Source organism: Lagopus muta, chromosome 1, assembly GCF_023343835.1.
Source record: "Lagopus muta isolate bLagMut1 chromosome 1, bLagMut1 primary, whole genome shotgun sequence".
Taxonomy (NCBI): Eukaryota; Metazoa; Chordata; class Aves; order Galliformes; family Phasianidae; genus Lagopus; species Lagopus muta.
Window position 1 is genome coordinate 5,686,356 of NC_064433.1, and position 24,464 is coordinate 5,710,819.

The window sequence follows — 24,464 nt, forward strand, 5'->3', positions numbered from 1 at the left end:
CTATTCTGGGATGTGCAAGCAGGAATAATATCTCTAAGATGCACAACAGTCTTTCTGCTCTATTTGGTATGAATGAGGCCATAGTTAAAGCCCAGAGCACCCTCTGCAGATCGTGTTTCAAGAAACATTTGAGTCAGCTAAAAGCAGAGCAGAGTGATTAGGGCTGTAGAAACTTGACCTACTAGAAATCAGAAAGTTGAAATTGCTTGCTCAAAAGAGAAGACAGTGTAGAGACAGGATAAGTAGTCTTCAAATACATAAAAAATTGCTGAAAAGGAGTAAAGATTGAATTGTTTCACATGCCCATTTTGTATGTGACAAGAAATAATAAGATCTAAATTGCAGAAAAAGACATTTATGTTAGACACTGGAAGAATTTGTTAATGGTAAGAATGATTAACACAGAAATAGATGGCCAGAGAAGATTGTGAATCTCCATCACTGAAGACCTTAAGAGCAGTTTAGATAAACATGCATAAGGAATAGTTCAGAGAAAGCTGATCCTGTCTGGGGCAAAAGAACGAGCCCTTAATGTTCCTTGCTCCCATTCTTTCTTTAATTCTCATAAACTTTAATATTATAGTTCACGAGGTTTACTCTTCAGAGTTGCAAAGATGAATGCATTTGCTAATGACGTGCATAATGAATAAGCAGGGCATTGGCAAATTACAATATTTTTTCCAGTTAACATTTACTTTTTACATTTTTACATTTTGACAGTGCTCAATGGGAAGAATGACAGCAAACATAGCTCAAAATACTAATTCAAACAGCTGGCTAAGACAGCTAGCAAACCAGAAGATATAGGTGACTTTGCAAACAAGACATATGAATGGCCTGTTCAAGCCTCTCCAGTGGTAAAAATAAGAATGAAATAAAGGAATCTATCGCTTGTAATTCAGTTATGTAACAATTTTATGGTTATTTTTTTAACATGGTTTATATGTGAATTTGGGTCATTCTTTAGTGGAATTACCGAATTCCAAATTTGTATTGCTTCCCAATTACAAAGAAACTGAATGACTAGACTGTTTAGAGATGAGAAGGGAATATTTAAAAAGTTAACAAAAATAGTTATAAACCAGAAGTGTATTTTGTTTTAGAATTTAAGATCACATAAACATACAACATCATTCATGCCATTTAAAATGATGACAGAAACACAGCCTTAAAACATTCTTTTATTGGAATTATTATTTATTATTGGAAATTTTTGAGATTATCTCTTATCTCAAGTAGTCTGACTTGGAGACCGAGATGTAAAAGCTATACAGCAACACTCACTCATAAATAGGTGGTATGCTTTGAATTCTAGAAGTGTTTCTCAGCAGAAGACAATAAAGTGTTCTACTCAGGTAAAGTGATTCTCCTTCCTTTGTTAACGTGCACCATTATTAGCTATCAGAGCCTACACTGGGAAATTATTCCCTTACAGACATATAATTGATTTTAATCTGTTCCTTAGCCACTGACATTTGTTTCCAGAAGCATGATTATGTATGCTACCTAATGACAGCATGTTCTACTTTTCAGGGAAACTCACAGCCCTAGATATGAATTTGTCATAACTTTTGAAATAACCAAGACATGACTTACTATCATGACAGACCAAGGAAAATCCATGTATACTCAGATGCCAGGGATTCCATGTAAAGCCTGCTGTCTTCCAAATAAGCAAATGAATCTATTCACAAAAATTATACAAGACTGCTGGGATTGCTTGTTCGTTCAAGACGAAGAAGCAAGACCTTCCTACATGCCTAGAATGGCGAAGAGAGAAGTCTCACTTTATATTGCTTATCAAAATGCATTTGTCTCATATCAATACAAAATGATTGTTGTATTTCCCCCAGCTGCTGTTTTCTTCACAAAGTGGATAATCGTGCCTCAGAGTCTCTACACAGTGTTGCTGTTCTTCAGTATATAAACTGCTACACAGATAACTAAAAGATTATCTACTTTTATGGTTTAGTTTAATCATAAAAAAAAGAAATTGCTTGCACAATATTTTTAGGAGGAAATTTTATTAAGAGAGATTAAAGGTGTTACTTGTTGGAGTGCAGCAATGCAGACTTGACAATTTGAAATTACTCTAAGTGTCACTAAGTAAAGTAATGGGGTCAAATCTCCTGTGCATCTAAACTGGTACAGGTCCATGGAGTTTAACAGCATTGTTGTGCTAATTACATCAGCAGAGAATATAGTTTCCTAAGGTCCATCACAGACAAAAATGCTTTGCACACAGACACTTATTCTCTGTTTGATATCCTTGTGTTTGTTTTCATAAAGATGCAGAAAGTGATGAAAGGGGAGCTCTGTGCAGCTCTCTAGCTCCAGCATGGCTACCAGCAATCTGTGTGTTTTCATTTTGAACTCCAGCACCTCAGAATAAGCTGAAGAACTAATAATTCTGCCTGGTGTCTCTGGGTCTAGAGAGATTTGAAATGCCTTTATTGATAGATGATGAACTCTGTTTGCGACAAAGGAGTGTAGGGAGTTTTGCAGAGGGGTTCCACTGCTCAAAAATATAACTATTGAAGTACTTCTATTGAGGAAGGGGAAAAAGCAAGCAAACAAAACAACTGTGTACTGTGTATTAGCTCTGAAATTACCTTAGGCCCTTCATCTACTTTTTTCATCCAATTTTCTCTCTGCTTTATTCCCTGCTCCAACCCATAAGAGTTTGACAGCACTGTGGCCCTTTAGCAATCGTTGCTCTACATCAGAGGGCAGCAAAATATTAGCTAGCTTAATGACACTCACTGGCGTCCTAGAAGAGAAGCATTCATCATCACTTTAAGGAAACACCTTACCGGATGTAGACAAACTCATACAGGTTATTACACCTACAACTATTACAATGTTATAGAATCTACACGGAGGTTATCAAGAGTCTACACGTGGTTTACTACTACTTTGCTGAGAATTGATGTATTGAGCCATGGTGCTAGCTAATTATCTATACCATTGACCTCAACACTGTAATGGAAAATATTGTTTGCCAATTGCACAGGAGCTCACACAGAATTAGTCTTGCATCAAATACATTATAATTAAGACCTGAAAGTATATAAATGGCTGGAGAGAGGAAAAGAGGCCAACCAATTTGTTTTATTTTACCGAGACACACTTGATCTACCTCACTTGTCTCTTCTGTTCTTCCTTCAAGTACAACTTTAAATGGATTTTCAGTTCATTTATGCATGTTGCAAAATTGTATCACACAGTGATGTCCAAGCTGGTTGTATCTTGGGATCTTAAGATCATCAGATCATAGGTTAATTCAGGTTAGAAGGGACCTCATCTAGTCTGACCTCTGGCTCATGATCAGCAACAAAGGCTGCTTAGATCTTTAATATCTTTGGTAATCAGTGCAGAGGTGCAAACATGAAGCTCCACCTTTCTACTGGATTTTTCCTGTTGATCACTGTGTATGAGGCCGCTGCACTACTCTGAGTACTATAGTTCTCTGCTTTCCTATGTAGTTCTTATTTCATCACATAGAGCCCTTCATTTGTTCTGCCTATTTCCTTCTAACTGTACTCCTCACTAACACCCTATCATTTTTCACCACACTCATAATGTTGAGGTAGCAAGTTCCAAAAAGTACGAGGGCTGCTCTGAAAGTAGTTCTTTCTATTTTATTATGTTGGCCCATGAAGTCAAAGGCAGGTGTTGGTGGTATGGCAGTAGAAGCTGAACTTTCCCACCAGCATTCCGTTACATTTTGTTGCCATGTGACAGATGGCAGCAGAGGGACAGTCTGACAAAATTGGTGTCTGACGTGGAAATGAGTATTAAATAAAGGTGTGGAATTGAATTCCTCCACGCAGAAAATATGGCAGCCGCTGACGTTCATTGATGTTTGTTGAACATTTATGGAGACTGAACAGTGGATGTGAGCACAGTGAGGTGGTGGTTGGTGCATTTCAGAAGTGACAGCAGCGACAGTGGGTCACTTCCAGTAGTGCAGTGTTTTTACTAGCACAGCATGTAGGCTCTGGTTCATGCTCAGTAAAAATGCATAGCTAATGGTGGTGATCGTATTGAAAAATAGTGTTTAGCAGCTGGGAATTTGTTCTATCAAACAGTATTATTGTGCTGTTTCTATCTGATGTACTTTCCATGTAGATAAATACTTTTGTAGCAAAATGCATAGTTCTAAATATATAATTATTGTGGTTTCCCAGTCACCATCTATTTTCTGTGTAGTTGTTTGTTGTTTTTGTTTTTGTTTTTGTTTTTGTTTTTCCATTATTAATTTGCTTCCTCTTTGCTTACTATTTAGTTGTCTTAAATTTTCTTTATTTCAAGTCTCTATGATGTCTGGTGAAAAGGGCTTCTGAGTGTGTTTTCAGAGTTAATCTTGCAATTATCTCCTTCATATTGTTTATTCCTATGTCCAGGCTCTCTTTAGAAAGATTATTTGGCCTGAGTAAATACCTTCAGGTTTGAAAATTTCATTTCAATATAGTTTACAGAAGTCTTGATCTTCATCAACATTATAAAAACTTTGGAACTGTGATTTTTAAATTTAGTGACATTATGTCTTCCATGGACTCATAACTTTTGTCCAGGAGTTAGCCAAACTGTACTACTGTGTCACCTTTATTTTGATTCTTCTTTACTGCCTTTACTGGGCATTAAGGCATAAGAAAATGTTAAAAACAAACATTTATGCATAGGAAAGAAAAAGGGAGATCTGAGTATTATATAGCACGTTGACACTAGCTAAAGGTAATTCACTAAAGATTTGTCGCCTTGACGTTCCGTTTTTAGTGTTTTAACTGTGGAAGCATCTAAGTCTTTACATGAAGCAACTTCAGGCATCTGAACCTTTGAAAAGTGCTCACAACTTTAAATCGTTAAAAACCAAATTCCTAAACCCACTTTGAAATGAGAAAATAAATAAATAAATAAATCCACTTCCTTCTGGCAAAGCAGCCAGATAAAATAATGGCTTCAGAAACTGAGATTCCTAAGGAAACACACCATGATTACAAAGCATAAATGCATAGATTTGCACAGGGTGCATCTGGCTGTCAACAGCAGGAAATTCCCTGATTTCAGCCTTCACCCAAGTATCAGTATGAAAATTTAGGCACCAAAACATTTTCCACAATGTGTGTGTGTGGAAAGGTAAGCCAGAGCTGACATTGCTTTGTGCAGATTGAACTAGGTGTTTTCTTAGAGTCTCTACCAGTTTGAATTTTCTTGTGATTCTATAAACCAGTAAATCATGAATAAGAGCATTTTTAGGGTATACTCTAACATATTTAATTGCCAGCTTTTGTTACTGTTGATTTAAAACTGTACAAATTTTCTGAAGAAAGGGACTAAAAAAACTAGCAGAAGCAAAGAAGTTATAAAATGAAATTAAATATTACTCTTTAATATCTAGGCCATGGAATGCATCGTTTGTAAGTCAAATAGAATAAATCTATGTACATATTTTAGTGGATTAGATGTCGAAAACACGTGGATGACTGTCCTATGCTATGTTTTATTTGCTACGCTGAATGCATCGTATCTTACAGACCACAGAGAATTGTGCAGCTGTATTAATTACATTTTTAAGTGATTTTCTAATCTTTGGTCTATTTTAATATCTAACAGTTGCAGAGAGAGTGTATTAGAATTTCACACAGCACTGCTATTTGAAAGAATTTAAATAGTAAGCAAAAGCTCTCATTTTTTTGTGTTCTTTCAGCCATTTATTTCTATTAGTATCAAAGTGGTAGTTTTATATTATGCAAACATTCATTGCAAAAGCAAGCTGGATAGTAGGTTAACTCTTAGAGAAGAAATATATGCTCTGATAACATTACCCAGCGCTGATGTGTTACGCTTAAGACATTAACTTCAGTATAAATCATTCTTCATATGAAATAAAAGTGCTTTATTGCATTATAGCAAGATCTTTAAACAAGGTAGATGGATGTAGCAGGATGTATTCTATGTGTTGCTCCTTTTTTAAAGTAAAGGTTGGAATTGCAGATAATGATATCCAAAAGAACATAAAAATCTGATGTATGCCCACAAAATCAATGACTATTTAGAATGAAGCTTGAAAACTTGGTATAAAACACTATCTTTATCTCATCAAGACAGGCGTACATCTTGTTCCATTGAGGGGATTTATGAGGCAGTATTTCAGTATCTTTAAAGGAATATAAATTCCCTTACTTCTTCAGATCTAAGGTACAGAGCAGAACATTATGACCTGTTGAGGTTTCCCTGAACAGCAGCAAGGGTAATAACAACTTCACTTAACAGGGATATGGGAAATCAACTACTCATTCTTTTCAAGATTGACTTTGAGCATGAATAATATAATCATATTTGAAAGTATGTTTAGCTAAACATACAGGAATTAACCTGTTTTTAGAGCTCACTGGAAATTTTCCAACAATGTCCTTTTTGGGGAAAAAAAACTGTTGAGAATTTTTATTTTCTGGAAATGTCATTTGTCTGAGAGACTCTTTTTTTTTCTGCCTTAAAAATGGGGTATGTGTATAAAAGTGGGGTATATGCTAGAAAGCATATTTACTGTTCTAGATTTTTCACTCAAGATTTTCCTCTCTAAGTTACTAACTAATCCTTAAGTAACTGTTTTCATCAGTAGCTTCCATATCTGTACAAAAGACAGAAGTGTCATTGTTGCTCCTGAACCTAAGGCACAGCAAGGAAGAGGAAGGAGATGCTAAGAAGCTTGCATTAATCACTCAGCATGCTAGCGCAGCAAAAACCATCTCCTAAACCCTCCAATTTCTTCCTACTTCTGCATATCTCACTAGTACTCCCTGCATTTCCATCCTTTTGGCAAAAATCCCAATGAAATGCTTAGTCCAAAATACCTTTAAACTATGGCAGGATGTGGATTTAATCTTTGTATCAGAGCGGTTCATTTGCTGAAGGAGGAACTCAATTCGAAGTTCAATTAGAAAAAAATTCTTTTCTCCCTTCTCAGTTCATCAACATTTGAGCACAGGAAGCCAAACTATGTGAATGTTTGTGCCTCAAATGTTATTGTTTTACTTTGTAGCTCAGCAGATAAAGAAGAGAGCAAGAGCAGGTGTGGAAGGCAGGGAAGAACAGTGGGACTCCTTCAAGACAGGAAAAATGCTCTCAGTCATAGGGAGAAAAAGAAAGAATAAGTTACTTTGGGCTACCAATGCTTACAGTGGAGGAGCTAAGCTACATTTCCGACAGCAGTTCTGCCTCTTTCTTCCTGTACCACACACTATGGAAGCAAACTTAGATCACCAATATATCTTTTTACCTTATGGAAATATCTAAAAGCATCAGCTGAAGTTATTGAGCCACTGTGCTAGTCACTATGCCAGCACTATAATAGTAAGAATCTCAAGCTGCCTATCATTTAAATAGTTGACAGAATGGGATAATGTAAATATCATTATTCATGCTGAGCAAACAAAGGGTTGGTATCGCTTGAGGGGGGTGGGGGTCAGGCAAATTAAGGAAGAAAACCCAAATCTCTTGACTCCCAGGCCACTGTTTGAACTGTGTAACTGCACCTACACCTTCTACAGAGCGGCTGTTGTTGGGTTTTGATCAGCATGTATTGCTTCAAGCAGTTACATTTCTGATTTCCATGTCTCCATTAAATTTTCTATAGATGATGTAAAAGGTCAGGCAAAAAGAAAGAAAGAAAGAAAGAAAGAAAGAAAGAAAGAAAGAAAGAAAGAAAGAAAGAAAGAAAGAAAGAAAGAAAGAAAGAAAGAAAGAAAGAAAGAAAGAAAGAAAGAAAGAAAGAAAGAAAGAAAGAAAGAAAGAAAGAAAGAAAGAAAGAAAGAAAGAAAGAAAGAAAGAAAGAAAGAAAGAAAGAAAGAAAAATAGCATATGCAGATGTGTCGAGAAAAATGCCATCCCCTTTCTGAAAGCTTATTGTAAAATAAATAAATAAATAAAATACTATTAAAGAATGGAAAAATTGCCAAGGGAGTCATAAAAAGTTAGCTTTAGGCCAGAGAAATGTTGCTTTTCATTTCTATATAGTACACGAGAATATTTTGTGGACTAACAGTGCATGAATAATGTTTTATTAAAATGTATATCTTTACAGCTTTATTTTATCAGGTCCTTCAAGGCTTGGCATAAAAAAGGTTTAACAAGTTTGACACATGCTGATTTAGCATTTATACCACAAACTGAATTTGCTGCTTTGTGAGGGAAAATAGGCCAGCTTTCAAAATACAAACACTGTGAAGTATTCAAAGTGAAACAAAACAAAAGCGAGAAGTGGAAAGAGAAAAAAAAAAAAAAAAAAAAAAAGAAGAAGAAGAAGAAGAAAAATGCAAACCACAATCATTTCAAACCCACTGTGGAAAGGTTTTGGACTAACTTCAAATTATATTGCTTTCAAAGTTGTAACAGATATGGTCTTAACGTGCAAGTTTCTTAAAAATAAAAAATAAAAGCTTGGTCTGTAAGATTCTATGAAAGGTGGTCAATATGTCTTTTTACTTCAATGAGCACTTAACAGGACCTGAGCAACCTTAACACTCTCAGCTACTTCAGCCAAAATAAAACATTTCCGAGAATGCAAAAGAGTTGTAAATTTTTAAATTATGGTCAGATCATCAGTTGTAAAAGCAGGTATTTTAGAAATCTCGTTGTTCAACATTAGTCATCTCCCCAGAATCCTAACTGAGTCTGTTGCTTTCGGGTTGATTTACAAGGCAATAATGGACTGTATTGCTGTAAATCCCAACATATAGGAGGGGAAAAAAAAAAGACTTTTCCTTTGCTTTGCTAAACTGTGACCTACATTACTGCAACAAGGAAGTTCTTAGTCAAAACCCAGCTGAACTCGAAGCTAACCTGTCTTGTACAGGAAATTGTTTTTAACCAGAATATGTCTTTTTGTACAAAACCTGAACAGCTGACGCATTTTGTACCTTTCCAATTCCATTATTAAAACTGCCAGATGGAGACCAGTTAAAGTGATTTTTTTATTTTGTTATTTTGATATTTTTATACTTCTGCTTTTAAAGTAACCAGATGGGGGTTAGCTAAATCCTCTGAGCCACTCGTTTATCCAAATGGGCTGTAGAGACAAGTATTTAAGTCTATATATACTAAGTTTGCTGGAATTACTACAGCACTGGAACAGGTGGAGGACAGGTAACATATCCTTTTCATTAACAGGGCATCATCTTTACAGAGATAATCAATAAGCTAATTAAGATTTGGAGTTGTACCCAACTTCATTGTGAGGCTTTTACGCTCTGTCAACATTTCTTCCACATTTTCTACATTTCTGCCAACTTAACTGAAACTTGTCTCTATCAAGACACATATTTGGACTTTTCTATCTTGGTATTTCAAACAGCAGGAACCCAGTCCACGTTTTAACTCAACATGTGTTTGAGGAAAAGCTAGTTATATGTGACACCTCAAATTCTGTGATTTTGATAAATACATTTTCACAACACTTATTTAATGTAAAGATGATTTTCCTAGTATACGTATTCCCTTTATTTTAAAACTCCCAGACTTAAAAAATTTCCTGACCTTAAAATCCTTTCCATAGTAATCATTCCAGAAGCAATTAAAATATTTTGTATTTCTCTAGTAATTTTTCTGCCATTAAGTTTAGAATATTGAGAGATTCTCAAACTACTTGTATGGGCTACTTCATTTTGCAGTAATAAAAGTGGATGCAGTCACTTTCTGCAACAGCTCAGGAGAAAGAATCAGTTGATAATGATTTTCACATTCCATTGAAACTTCCACAAAATATACATTTGATAAAGCCTGAGCCCCAAAAAGTAAAATTGACAGAGATGGCCTCCTTAAGTATGCATCATGATTTTGATGAATCAAAAGTCCTTTATTTAAGTTTATCTACTAGGAGCAAATGGATACAGAAAGTATATACAAAAAAAAAAAAAAAAAAAATCAGTAATTAATTTTTGAGCTTTGTGAAATATTTTTTCTTTTGAAAAGGGAATGCTTTGAAGTTTTAGCCATCAGTTTTTACCTTAACTGTGTCAGCTACTATAAATATTTCCTAAACAGTATCCATAGGCAATATCATAATAGAAGATGTGGGTAACATGCTGTTTCTTGGGGTAATAGTTGTAGTAACACTAGCAGAAATATTAGACCATTTTTTGCCTTTTAATAGAATTTTTAGTATGAGAAAGATTCATATTGTTCTGAATAAATAGTATACTTACATACAACAATTACCAATTTCTCTCCATTTAACTTCTAAACCGTCTGTGAATATTGTAGGCTAAAGTGTCACACAGAAGAGTAGTCCTCTGGATCCTTGTATCAGTTTCTAACCAGAGCACTGTAAAATTTTTGGGTGGCAATGGCTCCAAAGCATTCTGACAGATTTAATTTACTGTTAGCCTCTCTATGATGTCACCTTCTTTGTAATGTCATCTGCTTTATAACATTGCCTTATTCTTTACTTTACTCTTCCTTCTTATGTGGAGACTAGAAATAAGGGTTAATCATTGGAAATGCTCATTGATATAAAAACAGCTGATAGCTGTTGATGAGTGTGTTCCATGAAGGACTGTAGAGTAAGTTGTTTTGCTTTGTTTTGTGCTAAGCATCATGACAGTCCAATCTTCTCTGCAGGCCTCTGCTCCCACAGAGCTATCCAGATGGTCTGACTCTGTCCCTCTTCCCTTTCATCTGAGGTGGGAAGGTGGTGGGGGAAGGTTTGTGTCTGGTTTAAATGACTCATCCCCTCAGATCCCCAGGCCTCAGCTGTTGTACAATCCTCAGAAGAATGCAACATGTGCTTTACACAACTGTTTTTTTTTTCTATAATCCTATCACCACCTCTTGCTCCTTGATCCTGGGAAGGATGTAGGGGAGCAGATGTTGCCCCCCTGTTAGCTCTAATTTGGAAGACAAGCTGGAAAGTGAAAAGCAGAGCACACTGGGAGGGCATTAGCTGGCTACAGCAAAAGTATAGCAGACACTTGAGTGATTTTTGCTGGAAAAAATTCCAGTTTTCTACATCTGTGGAAATCACAGACTAACTGAGATGTATGGGAGGTCGATTTCACCCCATTCTCCAATGGCCATACCTGTGCTCCAGGCAATCTAAATGCTATCTGTGCTTAGCACAGCCTGAACCTAAGTTGATTTCCCATACAGTGCAATACCAATTTTTAATCATATTAATAGCTGGAGGAGCAAAGAAGGCTTTTTATTGAGGAACTATAAAGGTCCAGGCAGTCAAAAATTAAAATTAGTGACTAACATTCAAAAGAGGGGAGATTTAGTTTGGACATAAGGAAGAAGGTTTTTGCAATAATGTTGGTAAGGCACTGGAATAGGTTGCCTCAAGAGGCAACGGATGCTCCGTCCCTGGAGGCACTCAGGGTCAGTCTGGATGAAGCTCCGAGCATCCGATTTAGCACCTGTAGGTGTCCCTGTTCATTGCAGGGGAGTTGGATCTAAGGATCCTTTCCAACTCAATCGATTCTATCATTCTGTGGAAATTGAATTTGTGCAGCAATGAACATTAAGTAAGTACAGTGTCTTACTGCTCTCGTGTCAGCCTTGTGTATTAAAGTCAAAGAGAACTGCAAATTTAGGTAGCACAATCTGATACATTTATCTTGCTGTAAAACTGATTATTTGAATAATCAGGCATAATATCTCCACTACTAACCAAATTTAAATGTGTAGACTGGGCCAAATAAATAAATAAATAAATAAATAAAGTGAATGGAAAGTAATGATCATCAGTTGACTGAGGTAGGTGGTCGCAGGAGATTTCCAGTCAATCTTCTCAAAGTCAGGTCAGCCATGAATTCACACACGGATTGCTCAAAGGGAAGAGTCTGCAAAATCAGTCTACGTAAAGCGTAATATATATTTTCCGGAGAGAAAATGCTTGAAATTGACATTATTTGTGGTGCTAATGTGTGGGTAGAAAAGGAGATATACAGGGACTCAGTGCAGTGGAGTTCTGTGCATATTCATAGAATCATGGACCATAGGACGATAGGAGAGGCATTACTCTGTACTAAAACCATTGCCTGCATCTGTCTTAGTGGGACCTAAGGTACACATCAATCAGTGATATTAACTAAGTGCTACAAAGGCAGCTCCTCTTGACTATTTCAAACACAAACCAAACCTCAGAAACAGAGGTTTTATTCTATAAGCACCAGTCAGTAATACGTGGAGAGGAAATGTGGTATGATGGGAGATTTCAGTTGCTGAGACAAAGATGCTATATCCATTCATCTGGCTGCAAAATATAAGTGATTATTTGTTTGTTTGTTTGTTTTTTAACAGTTTCAAATATAAATGATATTGCACTTAATGCAAACAAAGTCTGTTCTGGACTTCATTATATTAGATAAAGATGAACTTATGACTAGACTAGAAGTTATTTGTTGCCTAAGGATGAATGATCATGACATGATTACATTCAGTGCTGCAAACAGAGTGCACATCTCTGCTAGTCATACGCATACTGGTGCTTTGAAAGAGATAATTTTCCAAAAGATAGAAGTCATGAATTAAACTGATTGAAAAATAGGAAGTTCTTTATTCGTCGTTTATTAGATTGTCATCGTTCTACTGTTAGGAAAGAGGACAACTTTGGCTAAACGTTCATGTCAGCTCAGCAGTATGGACAGCAATTATAGATATGTAGAGACATGGCAATACTGAAAAGAAAAAAAACCCAAAAAAACAGAAGAAATAGATGACGAAACATTATGAAATATATAATATTGTTGTAGAGAAATCAAAGGCATTATTGGAGGCTGGGAGTGCCTGTCATAACTCCAAACAAGTGGAAAAAGCTGAAGGTGTACCATGAGAAAACATTGGTGCTCAGGGGAATGTGAACATTTAATGCCACAGACTGGTATTGTTACTGGTATTGGTAAGGCAGTAACAGCTTTTGGCCCTGGGACAGACCGTTTACTTGAAAGTGGTTCTTATATCACTCTTTAATTTGGGAAATCCTGCCTTTACAAATCTTTTTCTTGTGTTATTGAAAATGACATAATTTCTAAAAATCCAATGCATTTTTTCATTCACTAGGTTATTTTCTTAATTATATTTGCTGGAGATAGATTCAATTGCAGTTTCGTTCACCTTCTATTTATGTTCTTATTTCTAATGCCTTTTGGCAGTCTTTCTAAGAGTGTCCATACACACTGAATTTCATCTCTCAACACTAGATGATAACTTCCAATAAATCCACAAACAGTGCTTGTAGAGGCAAGAGCACCTTTTCTTTTTTCCACCACTGAGGAATTTCCACTCCAGAATAAATTGTAGAGTCATAGAATCATTTGAATTGGAAGGTCCCCTTAAAGGTCACCTAGTCTAACCCACCTGCAATGAACAGGGACACCCACAGTTAGATCAAGTTGCTCAGAGCCCTTTCCTGCCTAACCTTGCGTGTCTCATCCACCACCTCTCTGGGCAACCTGTACCAGTGTCTTGCTAATTGTTTACTGTAAAACAATTCTTTAGATGCAGCCTAGATTATGGTTGGCTTTCTGGGCTGCAAGGGTACACTGCAGGCTCGTGTCCAGCTTGCCAGCGACTAGTGCCCCCAAGTCTTTTTCAACAGGGCTGTTTTCCATCCTTACAACCCCCAACTTGTACTGATAGCAGGTGTTGCCATGATCCAGGTGCAAGACCTTGCACTTGGATTTATTCAATTTCTTGCTGTTCACCTGGTCCCCCTGCTCAAGCCTGTCTAGGTCTCTCTGAATGGCATTCTGTCCCTCAGGTGTGTCAATCACACCACTCAGTTTGGTGTCATCTGCATACTTGCTGGTACAGCCAATTCCACTGTCAGTACCATTGATGAAAATGTAAAAGAGCCCTAACCCCAGTGTTGATCCATGAGGGCCATCACTTGTCACTGATGTCCATCAAGACATTGGGATATTGACCACCACTCTCTGGGTATGATCTCATAACCACTGAACAGTCCACCCATCTGATCCATATCCTTTCAATTTGAAGAGAATGGTGTTACAGGGGACCTTACCAAAGACCTTACTGAAGTCCTGATAGATGATGTCAGTAGCTCTTCCCGTATCCACTGATGCAGTTACACCATCATAAAAACCAGACTGGCTGGTCAGGCAGAACTTGCCATTGGTGAAGCGATACTGCTTGTCTCATATCACCTTTCTCTCTTCCATGTGCCTTAGCAAAGCTTACAGGAGGATTTGCTTCATTATCTTCTCTGGGACAGATGTGAGGCTGGCAGGTCAGTACTTCCTGGGTCATCCTTTCTACCTGTGTTAAAAATGGATGTGACTGCCTTTTTCCAGTCAACAAGAACTTCACCTGACTGCCATGGCTTTTCAAATGTCATTCAGAGTGGCTTAGTGACTGTGTCAGCCAATTCCCTCAGGACTCTGGGATGCATCTCATCCGCACCCATAGACCTATGAATATTCAGGTTTCCCAGGTGGTTGCCTGATCTTTACTTATACTAGGAGGGGCATTGCTCCCCACGTTCCCACCTTCCAAACCATCCAGTCAAGGTCTGTGTTTAGAGCAGATTCTAGTGAAGACTGAGGTGATATATTGCTACAATCTTCAACACTTCACTGATCTTTGTAGAGCTCTTCTTTCCACCAAATTCAATGGCTGATAAAGTTGCAGCTACTGTTTTTTCACTCCTGTGTCAGATTTTGAAGCAATTTTTAGAACAGAAATTAAATAATCAGGAGCCTTTTAAGGTTTAAGTATTGCTTTTCCATTCCTGGTGTCCGAAAGCTGTCCTGGTTTCCAGGTCAAGACAGCTTTATATGATAGCAGTTTTACTAGACATGGGTCTGAACTATGACAGGTTCAGGTGGTTTCACTAAAATGTTTCTGACCTCCGATGGCTAGGGAGTGCAGCCAGGAGGGAGATGGGAAGAAGGAATTTTCAATAGCAAGGGTGGGCCAACTCTCAGAACATCTGACTGAGAATAAAAATGGCAGTGCTCTTTTCTATTGGTCTGCTGGGTATGAAATACTGGTATAGGACAGTACTAGCTAGAGATAAATTTACTAATGGCAGTCAAGGAAATATGGAAGTATACAATTGGTTTTTCTAGGCCAGAGGTGATAGCATAATCTAAACAATTTGAAATACAGTGAGATAATTAGCTCATATCATCTAAGGATGATGACATTTGTTTCCAACTTATTAAAAATGTGAATTATTATAAGGATCTCAAAGTAGTGGATCATTTTAAATGTGTACACTAGGTCAGTCAGCGCTGAAAGGGAAATATCATTTACCAGACTGTGATTGTGTTAATGTTATTTAGAATCAGAAATGATAGGTTGCCTGTGCCCATGGGCTGCTCAATCTGGGTGTCTGAAGGGAAAATAGCAGAAAAGATATGGAGCATTTGACTAAAAAAACTTTGACTATTGTAATTCATTAAAATCAGGAATTTGATCAAAAATACCCATTTCATTCCATTATGACACTACAAGAGAAAAGTAACAACACAGCTTTTGTACTCCTAGGTTCTACACTTTGTGCTCCTAGGGAAGATTATGACTTTCCAATAAAGGACAATTTAATTGATTGAGTTCAAGGCAATTAACATCTCAAAGCAGGCCTCAGATGAAAGATAGTATTTGTGAAGAAGTTGTGAAGAAGGCCCAGTTTTGTGATCAATAATGTCAACATGAAGCCTGAACCCACTACTGATGTCATAAAATACACATGAATTTTAGATGCAGCGTTTTTACTTTGAAAAGCAGGTTGTCTGGAAACAACCTTTGAGAAAGAAAAAAAAAAATCAAGTACTGAAGAAAATGTCTTTAAGTTGGCAATAAAAAATTCAGTCTGTTTGGAAAGATTTGTGTTAGAAGTTAGAAGGAAATTCTTTACTCAAAGGATGGTGAGGCACCAGCACAGAGGTTGCTGAGAGAAGCCATGCGTGCCCCATCCCTGAAGTTGTTCAATGTCAGGCTGTGTGGGGCCCTGAGCAGCTCTGCCTATGGCAAAGGGTTGGAACTAGATGAGCCTTCGAGTTCCTTCTAGCCCAAGCTATTCTAATTTTCTGTGATTTCAATTTTTCTATTTAATTTCTGGAGTCAAACAAATGTTCAATTGGAGGCTAAAAAAAAAAACATTTCCTAGCAAATTATCTTTCTCTTTACTTTCCAATGGCCTGGTATTCAAAAAAATGTGAAAGAAAGAGAGAAGGGAGGGAGGGAGGGAGGGAGGGAGGGAGGGAGGCAGGCAGGCAGGCAGGAAGGAAGGAAGGAAGGAAGGAAGGAAGGAAGGAAGGAAGGAAGGAAGGAAGGAAGGAAGGAAGGAAGGAAGGTAGGTTTTTTTTTACTGAAAAAGGTTTTCAGTATCTGAAAGTAGACACCTGCAAGAAGAAGACATTGAGTCTTCAAAGATTATTTGGCTGGATATGGAAAAGGAATAATTAGCAAGACCTGGGAAGTGCAGTTCACAGAAAAGCCACAAAAGATGGGAATACAAATCATCTGAACGAATTATTATGAAAAACAGCAGTATCTCCCCTTTCTGATCTCAGAGAAGACTGATCATCTTCCTGACTGATATGGAACAGCCAAAACTGATTTGCAAGTCCTCTACAAATTCTGATCAGGTGGCAGAGCAATGAAATCCAAGCAACTCTGCATGATGATCCACTAATATGTTCTGGCTTGACACACCAGGAACCTGTGAAGTGAAGAGAGCAACCCAAACACCCCATGAACAATGAGCAACCAACTCAATCCAGGCATGGAGTGTTAGCTCCTACAACTTCCAAAGGGAGTATTGTTCTGCTGAAGCTACATCAACATCCAAATAAGAATACAAGAACATTTTCCTTTCTACTCTTTGGATCAAACCATTCAAAAATGTAATTTTCAAGACATCTGGTGTCTAGAGGGCAGTGTAATGTTCTAGAAAGCTGCTTCTATTAATCTAACTCTTTTTGCAGTCTTTATTGGTTGGATTTTGTCAGATGAAGAAATGAATGTTTATGCCTGAGGTTTAGAAAGTAATAAAAATGTTTTATTTTCAACATGGGGACCGGTGCTTGTCTTTATTGGAATCACTGCCCAGGCCTTGTCTGGGAAAAAAATCACTACAGTGCCACAGTTTTTGTAGAAGAGATCAGCAAAAAGGAAAAATGTGACATGAGATTTTGAATATTTTTGAACAGAAGGAAAGAATCTGTTGTAAACAAACTGCATGTGTGAATACTAGTTCTGTATATAAATAATATAAGTAATTTGGGCTACAGGAGCTATTAATGCTTTGAAAGATATAAAATTTTCATGAAGATGAAGGAAGTAATGGATTAGCCAGCATGGGAATGAATGATCATTTATGAGACACTTTATTTAAAAAGAGCAGTCCTCAGTCATCAGAAATAGGGTAGAAAAAAAAATGCTACTGTTTTTTTCATATTTTCTTACATGATAAGAGGAAATAATTGTATTTAATTAAAAAAAAAAAAAAACAAAATTAGGAATTTGAAAATAATAATTTTTGTTAACTTTCTATATGGATAAATTGCATTTTAGACCTAAATTAAACTACAGCCCTCTACTGATTAAATTACATCACTAGGAAACTACCCTGTGCTGTTTTCACTGTTGAGCTTTTTATCTAGGAAAAGCAGAAGTCCAAAAAATCTTGAATCTTTACCAGCATCAAACATAAACTCAGCCCATACTAATGCAGTTCGAACACAGGCTAAAGGAATGCTCCTCTATGGCTTCACATGAAATATGTATGTGATTGCTCAGGCATCTAAAACATTTTCCCTACTTACATCTCACCATCTTTAGGTCAATAGCAAAGCATGTTGTCACTGGGGACCTTGTCTCTCTTTCTCTCTAAGTTTAAAGGATACAACCTCAGTGTACAAGGTATGTGTTTGTGGCTGGTACTTTCAAAACTGCATCTTAAATTGTAGCTTCCTAAAGATGAAGATCTTCATAAAAATGAAGATTTATTTCAACATTTGCTTAAGTTCTTCATTACTCTCATTTGCTATTTCCCCTTTATTTCCTTCTAGCACTTGGGAGCTTTGAAATTACTTTTATTTGTAAAGACTGTGATATAGATGACCGTTATTTAAAGTTTCAGGGGTTTCTAGATTAGCTACAGCAACTCTTAAATTTTTGAAGTGGTAGAAGCCATCTGTCTCAGCAGATCATGTTCTTTTACACTGAATGATGAACTAGTATTTCAGTTGATTTCGGCTTAAAACAATCTTGGAAAGGAGGGAATTTCATAAAGCTGCCAATTTTTTTGTCTTCAAAGTTCCTCATGTTCTGCTCTGTGGATTGCTAGGATGGTATCTGTCCCTCCCAGATGGAAAAGTAAGACACATAAAAAAAATAGTTTTTTCAATGTCAAGAAGACTAAAATAAATTAGCTAAATATCTCCATCTAGTCCCTTACCAATAAACATCCCTTTTTCTGAACTCCTGTAATGGATAGAATACCATAGGTAAATATTAGAAGAGGCTATTTAAAACACATGCAGATGTGGGGCGCTAATTGTTCTTTCTGTCTTTTGAAATCTTCTCCCAAATATTTTACAGTATGCAGTCAGCATAATTAAATTACTCTGAGATTTATTCTTCAGCACTGCATGAGATAAAATTCAGACTGCATAAATGCAGCTGTGGTCCATGTGAAAACACAGCCTTCACAACAAAGCACTTATTAAGGTCATTACCTCAGTTTTTTGTTTTCTACACTGCATTATGGAGGCAGCATGAACAATAACCTTTTCATAAGGATTCATAAGGATCTCTTGGTGCTCACTGTATGACTTGACACCAAAAGAATGGATACAAAAAGACAGCATCAGCTTTGGTATTTCAGCTTACTGCAGCACTGGAAGGGTTAACAACTGCTATTTTCCTCCTTTCCAAATTTGACCCATGACTCCCCCGAATGGAATGAAAGGAGCAGATTGGGGTGTGCAAGTAGCTCTCTTTGAACACGTCTGGCAAGTACAAGGAGCTTTTCTTTCCTTTTATTCTTTCCTTTGGGTTAGGAAGGGCAGCCCCTGCCTTGGACTACAGAAGTGCTCTTGCTCTGCCAGTGCTACAGAATGAAGAAACTCTCCTGCTAGCCAATAAAGGAAAATTTACCACAGGACATAAATGTTTGGCTCATATGCCATTTAAAGTAAACTACAAACACCTTCAGAAATTAGGATGATGGGAGTTTGTGGAAGGCTGTCTCTTCAAAGGGGCTGGAAAGCATTTCTCCCATAATAAAGCATGCCGTATAGTCATTTTCTGCTAGGTGAATAAGTACAAAACACATCTTTGTTCATAAGACTTTTTATTGTACCAGTTGTCACGAGAAAACCTGAAAGTACTTGAAAATCCATTAAAATCACAATCAGTGTACTTAAAAAAAAATCTCAGAAAAGTTTCTCCCTAAGACTTTGTAAAAGTGAGAATTCGATCAGTATGAGACACATTTATGTAATTCAAGATTAACGATTGACTGTTAAAGTTTGCGCTTTGTACAGCCAAGCCAGCTGTTTAGCAAAGAAACAAAACCCTTAAATCTCTGCAGCTGCTGGATGAAACCAACTTGTGAGTTGCTTTGTGTGATAAGATGCCCTGAATCCCAGACTCTGGCCATTGACTGGCTGTGAATCAGAGATTACTGACTGTCTCCGGGGTGTTTTGGTTACAGCACTCTTTCCCAAAGGGCAATTGTCATTTGGATTTATGCCTACTTGTAACTGCTTTTTCTCCGGTTGTGTTCAAGTGCTGGTGCATGACTTTGTGCATTTCTTTAACTTAAATTTCTCGTCTCCCAGATCATGTATTTTGCCAGGAGAGAATAGACTCGCTTTAAAAATATGTAATACTCATTCAAACCAGTTCTAGCAGTGGGACTTTTTTTTTTTTAAACAGAATTTTTATATTCAGCCAGAATTTTTTCACCCATCCAGGCTATGAATATGTGCCTGAGTTCCCAAGTTTAAACATCATCTTGCCAGCTTTAAAACATTTGGCCGGTCAGCAGAAAAGGAAAAGCTGCTTGTAAAGCACTGGAATGCGTTTTCAATTAGTCACTACACTGCTTAAAAGGCGAAGCATCAGGCACTGAGAGGGGAGGCAAGGGGGTGGCAGTGCTGGTGGAGAGAGACAGCGTGAGACAGTCTGGATAAGAGACTTTATCAGCCCAGAACAACAGCCCTGAAGTTTGAGGCCACTCTTTAATATATAAGCTTTTGTTTAACAGCAGGCTCCCCTGGGACAGTGAGGTTTTCCTGGTAAAAGAGCAGTATTTCTTTCAAATAATTTAATATCGCTTTATATGAAAGTGCAATAGAGATGAGATGATGAGCAATGGAAAATATGTGTTGGGAAGCAGTTAGAAGTTATTTAGTTTGCTATTATTTCCTGATAACTTGGCTGTTGGGCATCCTGACTAAAATATCGTGCTTTGGCAGATCTTCCTTGGCTCCTAAACTATTTTGAATGAGATAACACCTTTGAAAGAGGGTCAAATAACCAACACAAATGACTTACTACATTTGGTTTATATTCCTGCCCTACACTACAAAGTCCCCAACTCAACAGGTTTCTGATAAAGAAACAGCTAGAAAAAAATCTCATGACATAATAGAATTTCTTTAATGCTCACTAGTCATCATTACTTATGCTTTTTTTTTAAATGCTTTGTCCTGTACTTGACCTTCAAATGTTTGTAGCTAGCTGATCTGGAACTTTTTGGCTCCGCAGCTGTCTAAACTAAGGATGATGACATTGCTTAGAGATTCTTTTGTGTATGTGTGTGTATATACGAATACTGTTTTCAGAAGTATATATATATTTACTTTAACATGACTCAAAATCTTGGAAAGCTTGTACTTCTTTATCATATTAACTAAGGATTGCTAAGCTCTCGCTGGTGGGACACATTTTGGCATGTGAGACCAAGTTATACAATATGCTGGATTTCAGCAGGTAGAAGAAACTTTCAGAGCCGTAATAAATTTGCCTAAGTAATATTTCACAGATGTGCTGCCTTTTTCTTGGCAAACAAGCTAAAGATCATAGAAAATGTCTTCACTTAAAGTATAAAATAAAAGCTTTGAAGACAAAGTCCTTAACCGCAACAGAAAAAAACATTTATCTGAAAGATGAGAGAGAGCACAAGAGCACAAGAGTTAAAACAATTTTACAGTGGGTTTCTGTTTCTGTTTTATTTGTTTTCTCCTACTATAGCTACATGCTGTAAGAAATAAGTGAGCCTGTTTTGGAAAATCCATTGCCTGTCACAAGTTTTTCTGTGCTAAACTTAATCTTCTAGCTTTATTTTTAGAAAGCTTATTGTTGCTTTCTTCAATATGGTACAAAGGCTGGCAAAATGTAGGCCAGGTCCTGCAAAATGGAGGCTTGGCCTTCCTTCCAGAGATGGTAAGTTTAAGATAAAAATAATTTTAAAAATGGTAAATAATTGCAAATGAGAAAGCAAGAATCCTTACCCCTACTTCATTGTTCTCATACAGATACACTGGAAGAAAATTATGGAACGTTTTCCATGGGATAGCTGTGAAAAATATCTATAGAAAGTATGAAATACACTTGCTAAAAAGTATGAAATACACTCAACATGGAAACAGATTACTGGATTTCTGTGGGAACAGCTAAGATGCACAGCATCTCAATGAAGTGGAGCTGTGGCCAAGTTTTACAGAGTCCTGAAGTAGGGGACAGGGACAAGATGTTTCTTTTGGCCTTGGTTTTTCCATCTACATTACCCCTTGTGGGCCTCCACCATGTGTGTCTACCCCTTGAAGGCTACAGATGTAAGATCATCCAGCCATCATGTCTCTCATCCTTGCAGCTCTTACCCACTCCTGTCCAGCACAGAAACTGAAATAAATGTATTCCCAAGTAGGTGTAAATGGAGCTTCACATCTTGATGTGCAATGGCACATCTGGACAGGATGTGACAAGGATCTAAACTGGATTTGCCAAAGGGGTGTGATAGGAATGGGGTATTTTGAATTATTTTTATGGTTTGCATACTCTGTTTGATGACTTTGCTACTTTGAACCTGTTCATTAACAGAAAACTTGCAGTAACAAGTTTAGATCAGAAAATACATGGATCTAGTCCTAAAACAAGTAAATGGGAAAGATATGTAGAAGGTTAAAAAAAAAGGCATAGATTGTACTATAACTAAGCACACCCTTCCTACCCTCATGTAAGGATTAACCTGTGTATAGCTGACTTTTGGGAGGAAAGGAAGGAAGAAACACTGGCCAATCTGCTTTCATTATGTTCAAAGCTGACAATCAATGTTTCATCAGCTCCACAAAAAAAACATGACAAGTGGCAACTGAATTTCATTTTCCATGACAAGTATGCAAATCTGTAGGTAAATAAATATATATTCCCAAAGTGTCCAAAGGTTGATACAATCTTAATTTCTGAAGAAGTACTCAGATATACCAGGTGAGAATCACTCTGTGCCACAATGGTTTTAAGGGAGCATTGGAGCATGTCACGCCAGCTATCCCCACCCCCCAGATCTGTACCTGCAATCTCGCCAGCAGCAGTCCCTGCTGTCCTTATCACGCACCTCAGAGACAATCAAAGGTGTTGCCCAGGGGAGGATGTAAAATCTAAATATCAGAACTCTAAGCTTTGTTTGCTAAAATCTGCAGATAGGGCCCCATACCACTACGATAAAGTGATCACAAGGCATTTTGGAACAGGGTCATCTTCTTTCAAGGGCAGACTGTGCTGCTTTGGTACAATAGAGACATCAATAATGGGAAGCTCTTGTGCCTACAGCAGAGCCAAGGGTGCCCTGAAAGCACAACTCAAGTTCCATCTCACCAAAGGAGGTGGTGGTAAGAGACTTAATGCAGTCTGCAAAGTTTATCATGCTTCACTATATACTTCTTAATGCTTCTACAATGTCACCCACTACCAGATTTTTCACATGGCCGTTAAATCGCTGCTTCATTTTAACATGCACAGCTGCTTTTAACTTTTTTTTTTTTTTTTTTTAATAAGAACTGGTGGTAGGGAAGAACAAGGTGCATATGCCTACATTATAAATAGCAAAGTGGAAGTATCTATAGTTTGGGGTAGTTTGGTTTCAATTGCACAATTTAGAAAACAGTATTCTGCTTTTATTTTCCCTCCACAATTTTAATTTGAGAATTTCCAGACATTCCATAAAATGGGTGGAGCTCAAGAGAAGGGTACAATCACTCACATGTATTGGAAAAAGGAAAGAAAAAAAAAAACAAAAAAAACCCCAACAATTAAAACTTTTAAAGGAAAAAAAAAACGCAGAAGAGAAGTTTTCAAAAGCAAGGAAAACAATGTCAGAAAGTGTTACTGAAAAGGGGGGGGAGGAAGAGCAAATCATGTAGATTTTTCTAAATAAACAGACTGGCAGAGCAGTTACACAACTTTTCAGATCACCATAGTGATCTGAAGAACGCTTTACTATTTATTTTTTAAGTAGCAACAAAAAGAAGAAATGGATTTAATGGAATTCCACAACCACCTTTTCCCCTTTCAGACACACTGAGGCTATATCTGCCCTCACATTATTATGCTTTTCATTATTCTACCATAATAGCAGTCTTGCCATAAATTAGAGTGCTTTCACACGCAGCTTACAAGTCTATCAAGTCTATTAGATTTTAAAGAGAAAGGAGGGAAGGAGGAAAAGACGCTACTGTATTCAAAGGGTTGTGAACAGCTTTTTCTGTGGGGGGAGGAGGGGGTGAGTAGACTGGGGGTGAAGACAAGAGGAGGAGGAGAGATGGGTGGTAGAGAAGTTGCATTCTGAAGTCCCTAATTTAAAGGAATCAGAATATGAAAAAGGAGACCCCCACCACCCTCCTGGAAATAATATAAGAGGCAAACCTCAGAGGTAGAAGAAATACCCAAAAGGAGATGACTGCAGCTTGCAGTAATCTGTAAATGATTGCTGGCAAAGACTGGAGGCTTCAAGCCTGAGCTGTGTTTGTTCCAAAAGAAAGCCAAGAAGGACGGTGTTAATAAAGAGAGATTTAACTGAGGGCTGTGCTTGGAATAAAGTGGGCTACAAAAAGGTCACATTTGATCAGTTGGAGCAGATTACAAGGGCTTTAAAAGGTAGTGGTGGAGAAATGAAACTGGGACTGTGAAGCAATATAGCACAAGATTGATTTTGGGGGTGGAGAGAAGCTGGGACAAGTGCTTATCAGCTCGAGAAGGAGGAAGAGCTGTGCTGGGTTTGTTGTCATTCCCACACTGAGTAGAGTCCTTGCTGCTGTTGTGCTTAGATTCCCTGCCATTTCCTTTTTTTATTATTATTTTTATTGCTATTATTGATACGATGGTGTCTATAATCTCTGACTTGGATCCTCTGAAAAGCTGGAAAGTTTTAAGGTAGGCCTGTGTTTTCTTCATTGTTGTTTTTTGTGGGGGTTTTTGTTGTTGTTGTT

At 37.3% G+C, this 24,464-nt stretch overlaps 1 protein-coding gene across 3 annotated transcripts in view; it reads left to right on the plus strand.

The window, feature by feature from the left end:
- Window positions 1-24,464, plus strand: part of CELF2 (CUGBP Elav-like family member 2) — a 564,102-nt gene that overhangs the window by 167,904 nt on the left and 371,734 nt on the right. Inside the window, exon 1 of one of the 3 annotated variants that reach the window (XM_048952171.1) lies at window positions 24,018-24,408. The exons of the other annotated variants lie outside the window; for them this stretch is intronic. Within the exon in view, the coding sequence (XP_048808128.1) occupies window positions 24,356-24,408 (53 nt within the window). The 5' untranslated portion in view covers window positions 24,018-24,355. Of the gene's footprint in view, window positions 1-24,017; window positions 24,409-24,464 lie in introns of those variants that run through there. 3 annotated transcript variants of the gene reach the window in all.